The sequence below is a fragment of the Ochlerotatus camptorhynchus genome, unplaced genomic scaffold (genome assembly GCF_037179485.1).
Source record: "Ochlerotatus camptorhynchus isolate MF236.1 unplaced genomic scaffold, CSIRO-AGI_Acam_v1.1 ptg000361l, whole genome shotgun sequence".
NCBI classification, from domain to species: Eukaryota; Metazoa; Arthropoda; class Insecta; order Diptera; family Culicidae; genus Ochlerotatus; species Ochlerotatus camptorhynchus.
In genome coordinates this window covers 5094798-5102584 of record NW_027040849.1, presented here as the reverse complement: position 1 = coordinate 5102584, position 7787 = coordinate 5094798, and the positions used below count along the sequence as shown (strand labels likewise).

The window sequence follows — 7787 nt, the reverse complement described above, 5'->3', positions numbered from 1 at the left end:
TTAGTTTTGGCCTTCTGAACAAAACTTCGGCTTACGTGCAGCTTCTTAGCCACATCCCTAACGGAGGCGTTCGGATTTCGGTTGAAGGCCCCAACTACGCGGTTGTGATTTTTGGTGTTGTACGGAATACTTTTTCCTTCACTTCTGGGCTTCCGATCGGTGGTCAACCGTTCCTCGAACCGCTTAATCAGTCGCGACACCGTGGAATTCGCGATTCCCAACGTTTTAGCGATGGAACGATGCGAGAAATCCTTGTTCTCGTGATGAATGCGCAAGATTTTATCACGCACGAGCTGTTCTTTCGACTCCATTTCCGCGAGTTTTGATCACAGGACTTTAAAACTTGCAGGATGTAAATAATGCACTATGAACTAAATCCACCCAAATTTTCATTAAATTCTACCCAACGGTTAAAAAGTTAGAGCAATTTCATAGTGTGGCAATTTCATCGTGGACACCCTTTATAGTGCCGAGATGAGTGAAAAGAACTTAATTTTGGGTACTTTTTTCTAACCGTGTAGATAGTCAAAACAAACATAGTGTAGTACTAGAATTTCAACTAGATTGGGGTACGTTAATCGATTTGCTTGGGACCAATACTCGGACCAATGGGCTAGTCAAGTCGTGAGCTAATTTAAAAACGTTAGTTTCCACCGGCTGATAATATTCTGCGGTATTCGCTGCAAAGGATGATAGAAAATGCAACTAACATTGAATGTAATAAATTTTTGGTTTGCGTGTATGAAAGTTTTGATAATTTAAAAATTTTGCGGTGAGGTATACGATTACAATCTTAGAATGCATTTATTTTGCAAACAAACTATTTTAATAAAATCCGATTATTGCTTCGTTAGTAGAAAACTCAATAAACAATAAACAATTTAATGTATATTCAGATTTTTAGATGTGTACATAGAATTCAACTTTTCTACCATCGTAGAAGTAAACATATTAAAAAAAATGTTCCATTTGCAAGATAAAAGTATTTTAAAGTTGCACTCGTATACCTCAAAGTGATCATCACGTTCGTAGTTGTGCTATTCTCCGCTGGGGTTAATTTGATTTGCTAATATGCGATCGATTCAACCTCTCTGGTGGTAGAACGTAAAACCACAAACGAAGTGACAGACGGAGCGGCTCCAAAACTTTGGTGACTAACCTGCTATTTCAATTTTTCAGTGTACCACATGGCAACACCACTACTACTGGATTGTACCACATGGCAACACTACTATTAGATTGAACTAGCATTTTCACCAAATGTACTAGAATGTTTTGGTTCTATCTCATTCACTCTACTCAAAACTGAAATGCATAAAAAAATGACAAAATGATACGCACTCTTTGCACACTGTCAAAGAATCATTGTACACAAAATCAACTTTGTTCAAATCAAAACAAAAAACTAACCCATCTGGTGGATGATGGCACAAGCTTCCAAGAAAATTCTATTACAGTGAACCACATTATTTTAATGGATTTCTTCGCCAGTATGTCGTCTGTAACTTCGTTTGTGGTAAAACAGAGTGTCGTGAGCAGAATTTTGCCGTGAGGCATAGAAAGTGGATTACTTTTTCACTTTTCCTGATAAATTGATTCATCTGAGAGCTCCAAAACATGCTCTATAGTTGATTTATTTCAATTTTTACAATGATACAGCGCAATTTTTGCATACAGCACACTATGTTCGACACAATGTTCGACACTATGTTTGACGTACAGCACAAGATTGTTCGATTGTCGCGTGTGAGGTTGTCCGGTTTTCAACTGTACCGATAATATCGACAGCTCAAAGCACATAGTTTCTCTTTTTATCGGTTTGCCAAACTCAATCAAATTAATTCAATTTCCTATCCCGCAAAAGTTATCCTACGACCGAACAAAACTCATCTGCATGTCTGAAGAATGCAGTCGTTTGCTCTCTAGTCGAAAGAATACAAAAACCACAAACTCAGACCACAGAAAAACAGACGTTACTCTTTCTCTTCAATCCTCGTACACATACGTTTCTAATCATTCTATCGAACTTGTATGCAACTTTGATGGAGACTAGACAAGCTTTTTCCGCGGATAGCTCACGAGATTAAGTAAGTAAGTTTCGTGACGATATTAAAAAAAAAAAAATTCAAAGAGTTACGTCGGTTTGTCTGTGTTCAGACCAATTTACACCCATCGTTCCCCTGAGATCAGAGCAAACCAGCCGATATTCTCACCGGTTTGTCGTCTGGTTCTGCCCATTCGCAGGACCAATTTTCTCCAAGATTCGCACACCGCTGTCACCACCATTCTCCCCGCCCGCCAGTTCGTTAGTTCTATATAGGTATCTAACAGAGTTTTGTCTACATCACAGTCACAAAGTGCAACCAAAGGGGAGGCAATATTACCATAAATGCAAATTTTGCGTGCACCTAATTGGTCTTGTGTTTGGTCCGTTTGTTTACTTCAAGCTTTTAAACTGCCGCCACCCAATCACTGCCCTCTGCCTCTGCCCTTGAATTTGACGGTGAACGCCGGTCTTGCGATATTCGACAAATAATTAAATTGAAGCCAAAGTGTGTGCCCAGATGGACGCTACCTATAAATTCAATTTTCCATTGATTTTGTCGTGCACCACCACCGCCGAGGATTAGCAGCGTGTGATAGAAGAAGTGGGACATAAACTTTTAAAGTCACCGCGCCGCCGTGGTGGCCCTTCTAGTTGCGTGTTCCGCCCATTTCAGATCCTGGTAGTCTGGTAGGGTTGTCGGAGTTGAAATATGCAAATGAGATACAATTAAAAGGCAACTAAAGAGTTGATCTTTCAACGCTCCTTTGTGGTGACTAGGAGTGGTACATACTGCACTCAAGAAAGCCGCTGCTGATTGACTCGAGGCTTTAAAAGTTTAGTTGCAGATAGTCATAATGGTCATCGTGCTGCTGCAAAGTGGCACCCAATTATGTCAATAGTGAGAACGTATGTAGCTTGTGCGCGCCATAAGCTAACTTACACCGTGCCATGGGGAGAGGATCAAATATTATACGTAGACCTTCGTGGAATGTAGATGTACGAGTTTGAATTGGAAATTGATTTATGGGTGGTTCAAAATATTGATATTGCTCCACCCAGCTCAATCGATGCTCAATCAGGTCCTGTTAGTTCTCCCATAATTTGAGCTCATTTGGTTGAGATGCACTGCACTGACCGTATCTATCTATCCTATTTATCCGTAAATCATTAAAAAGAAAGCGAAGACAACATATCAAAAATGCTTTGCCAGAATCTAAGTGACAGATACAGTAGCGCTACGCTTGAGCGAAGATGGAAGCAATAGTATTTACCTATGAGCGGCAGATGATGCGATTGTGCCTGTCTCACAGCGAACGTATGTGAAAACGGAAGACCTACCAGTCTTCTTGATATGTTGTCTGTGGAGAAGGACAATGACGAGTTCACTTTTTGAATAGTGGTTCCTATTACAAACTTGTTACAAGAGCAGTTTTAAATCGCAACCAAATGAACTAAAATGTTGGGAGAATGATCAGGACCTAAATTGACATCGATTGATCGATATTTTGAACCATCCATGCTGCTTCCATTAGATGTTAATACATGATCAAAGCAGTCTGTTTACCAGAGCCACACAAAACGGCTGTCTGAAATGTCTAAACCATTTCAACATTGGCGCACGTCTCAATCGGTCCAAAAATCCAAACTACGCCAGAAATCGACCCAATTCGCTCTCGGCCTAGCCCTAGGACTTTTCAAAACCCTCACGCTGTACTTCCTGCTGCATCATCAGTTCGGCATCGATCGGCAAACCACGTGCATCGTAGCCGCCATCTTGGGAACTCTGTTTACCATCTTGTCCTGCTGCAGTTCCAGCTTCCAGTGCGTTATCCTTCTGATGGTCCCGCAGGTGTTGGGTAAACGGGGGCGGGCAGCGACGGTTGCCTACGTATTTGTACTGGCCATCAATGGTCCCGCGAGGAATACGATCGCCAACATTGATGTCCTGGGCAAGGCACTCAGTTGCAGCCAGGATCGACTGAAGGTGGCGATCCACGAAGCTCTGCAAGCGGTGAAGGTCCCATTTTTGGCTTTGAAAAAGGCAATCGGAGTAATTTTGAACGAGGTAGAGCGAGCCTTCATGAAAGTTCAACGGATTTTGATGGAGATTCTGAGGCTGGTCAAGAGGATTCGTAAGATGGACTTGGTTAACGCAGAAGAAGAGTTATAATGACGATAATTTCTTGCAGTGAGCAGCATCAAGGCTGGATACCGGTGGCTGGGAAACGTAGTTGCTGTTTGCAATCAGAAGACCGGATCGCCGTTTGAACGGTGCTTTCGGGCGTTGGAATCAGCGGTGGAAGATTGCAAGCGCAAGCTGGGACCAATGGAATTCTTGTGTGAGGTGACCCACGTTGCGAAAGTCGTTTGCTATAGCGTTAAGGTCATGGACTATATCTGCGAACTGATCGACTTTGCCAGTGACAACATCGTAGAAGCGATTGAGCAGAGTTAGTTTATTGAACATTATCGATAGGGCGTGTCTTGCACAAATGTCCTTATCATTTCAGAACTTCAAGCGTTCATACACAAAATACAGGTTATGTTCCGGGTAAAAGTCGACTTCGACCATGCGTTCGAATTCACGACCAATTCGTCGAAAAATTACTCCCAAATAACCAACGAAATCACGCGGGAAATCAACGAAAGAAGCAAATTGCTGTTCAGTCTCTTCAATGTCTTCACTGTCGTTTCAAGCTTTTGTTTCGTTTGTGTTATCATTAGGTAATCTGAACCGTGCATTAGGTCATCCACAAACTCACAGGTTCCTTTCAGATCCGTAAGATATAAAATGAAATACCTAACGAAGGACTCGTTTGATAACTTCTACATCAGTCACGACTTTTTGGCTATTGATCAGCATCGTCGTGGGATGAACCGAGATACGATTCTGCCGTTGACCCGCAAGGAACGAAACCGTTTCATCAACCTGAACTCGATTTCCCTAATCAGAAAGGAGAAGCTGCGAATCGCTCGCACTGCCGTGTTTCTGTTCATGTCTTCGATTCAGATTCTGGGATTGATCGCTGCCGATTACTGTCTGTACTGGCTACTGGCGACAATTCGCTATGCCGCTCTGAGAGAATCGGACATCGAACGACCTCCAATGGTCACGCTGGAGGTGAGCGGATCGGGCATAGTGGCCGATATGTACCGCGGAATCGTGGGAGCCTTCGAACCGATGGTCAAACACGTGGACATCTTGGATCCGGAACGATGCGCCCCAGATCCAAAAACTCCCAACTATGTTCGGTACTTGCAAATAAGTCTGCTCCTACTATTCTGTTGGATCTGTATAGTACTGGAACCGTACGGCTTACGGGTTCGGCAGCTCATCATGAGAGGATACTATCCGGAGAGGGCACGGGAGAGGGCCACCTGGTTGTACAACGATATTCTACTGAAGAGGGAGTCCTTTGTCAAGGTTGTTCGACGGCAGATGAGGTTTGACAAAGGAGATCATAAGCCAGGAAACTGGATTGACGTGATAAGAGCGAAGACCAATCGGTTTTGGATCTGTCGGAAGGTGTTTGGAGCAGGTGATGGTAAGAAGTGTATTCTATGTAGTGAAAGACTAGCGAAGAATGAAGCTGTTGGATGTCTGCGACCGGGATGCGTTGGGACGTACTGTTACGAGTGTTTCCTGGAGATCCAGAATGTGTGCTCGATCTGTTCGGAACCGATGGATTCGAGTGATCAGAGTGATGTGTCAGTTGAAAGGTAATTATGAGTGGACTTTGTTGGAAGTTCATCGACAATCGTTAGTTTCCGTTATTTTTAGGGATTCATCTGAAGAAGAACGAATTATTGCCTGACGAGTGCTGTAGGATCGTCAATTTTAAACCTGTGAACCACTATTAGACCAAATGAATAGTATTTATTGAACTTTAATCTAAATATTGAGTAGTTCCACGCCAATTGACTCGATCATCTCCGATTTTCAGGAAACTTTGCATAGTGTTTGCTAAATTGTTTGAAATTTTTGCTAATATAATCTTGCATTTTTTTCCAAAATGGCGTATTCAACATTTTTCAATAAATCGAAGCACGAAAACTTTACTTCTAATATAAAAGGCATCTGAGACAAAGTTGCAGGGAAAATTTAAGCAAAATATACAAAGTAAAAGTTTTTATGAAATTTTGAGAAAAAAAAAAATCAAAATGTCATTGTTAATTTTTTTTATTTATAAAAAAAGGCTTATGGAAAATGCAAACTTTTGGAATATTGAAAACCTTGGATACTTAACAATATTGTCCAAAATCGTAGTACATTAGCTTTTGGTAAATTTTTGAACACTAACCCGATTTTTAATATTTTTTGTATAGGAAACAATATTTACGACCTTTTTAATTGTTTTCCGTACAAAATTACAAAAACAAAAAACCATTCAAGTAAAATGTTTAAAAAACTAACCAAAAGTTTATGTTCCGTGATTTTTGGCAAGTTTCAAGAGTTCATGATTTTAAATATTCCAAAGGTTTACTTTTTTCATGAGAAATTAAAAAAAACGAAACAATTGAAGGTATACTTTTTGAAATATTTGAGTTTTTCATTACTTACTAAAACAAAATACCATGTAATTTTTTATTCCAGAAAGACTTTATTTTTCCCTACAATTTTGTCTCAGATGTCATTACAAACAGAAATGACATTTTCATGCTACAATTTATTGAAAAATTATAAAAAAGGCAATTTGGAAAAAAATAGAACATCCAAATGGCCGCATTTTTGTTAAATATTTGATCGTAGAGATGAACCAGCCTAAGGCTGAAAATCTCGTTAATAAAGGAAAAAAAAAAAAAAGTTAAATATTTGAATGATTACCCACAACACGCAATTATGCAAAGTTTTATGTAAATCGGAGAAGTTACAGTTTTTTCCGATTCGTTATTTGGCGTGGAAACACTCATAAAGTTCTCAAAATTTTCCTAAAGTTCTCGCAAATTTCCTGACGTTCAGGGGACTGCTAACTTTCTTGAAATTTTCTGGACTTTGTTTTTAGAACATATGTAATATTCTGCAATTTTTCTGAAGTTGATCGATCGGCCTTGTAGTTCTCAAAACTTTTCTGAAATTTTTGGAATTTACCAAAATTTCGCAATTTTTTTTATGTTCAGGGAACTGTACTGAAGTTCTCATAACTTTCCCACAGCTCTTTGACTTTTCCTAAACATACTTAAAGATACCTGAAGTTATCTTAAATTTTTTTAAGTTCTTGTAAAATATCGGAAATTTTTTAGAAGTTAATGGACCTGTCATGAAGTCCTAAAGTTCTCAGAAAATAACCTTAAAGATCTTTTAAGCTTCCTTAAGTTCTGAACTTTCTTTTAGTTTACAGAACTTACCTGATGTTTTTGAATCTTCGGAATGACCGAAGAGCTTATCGGAGGAGATTTCAATGCTTGGGCAGTGGATTGGAGAAGCAGATGTACCAACGCAAGATGATATAGTCTTTTTGATGTACCAACGCAAGATGATATAGTCTTTTTGATGCTCTGGCATAGCTGGAAGTTAGTTTGAACAACCATCAGCACATACCGGCACTTTCTGCAGTTCGTTGTTGGTAGCAAATATGAACTGGAGAGTGTGCCTGGGGTACACCCATAGCGACCATCAGGCAATCCGATATATCATCGGCTAACGGAGACCTGTAGCGGATGAGATCAAGCGTGTGGAAGTGGAAGACGAAGGCTTTCCACAAAGATCTCTTTGTCGAAGCACTGTGTGTAGACAGCGGCC

General features: G+C 40.2%; 1 protein-coding gene across 1 annotated transcript; it reads left to right on the top strand.

Annotated features, from left to right (window-relative positions):
* Positions 1–3638: 3638 nt before the first annotated feature.
* Positions 3639–5771, top strand: LOC135709580 (DC-STAMP domain-containing protein 2-like). Its single transcript, XM_065231973.1, has 4 exons — positions 3639–4179; positions 4237–4497; positions 4558–4771; positions 4823–5771. The coding sequence occupies exons 1-4, from the start codon at positions 3639–3641 to the stop codon at positions 5769–5771; spliced, it is 1965 nt and encodes a 654-aa protein (XP_065088045.1).
* The last annotated feature ends 2016 nt before the right edge of the window (positions 5772–7787 follow it).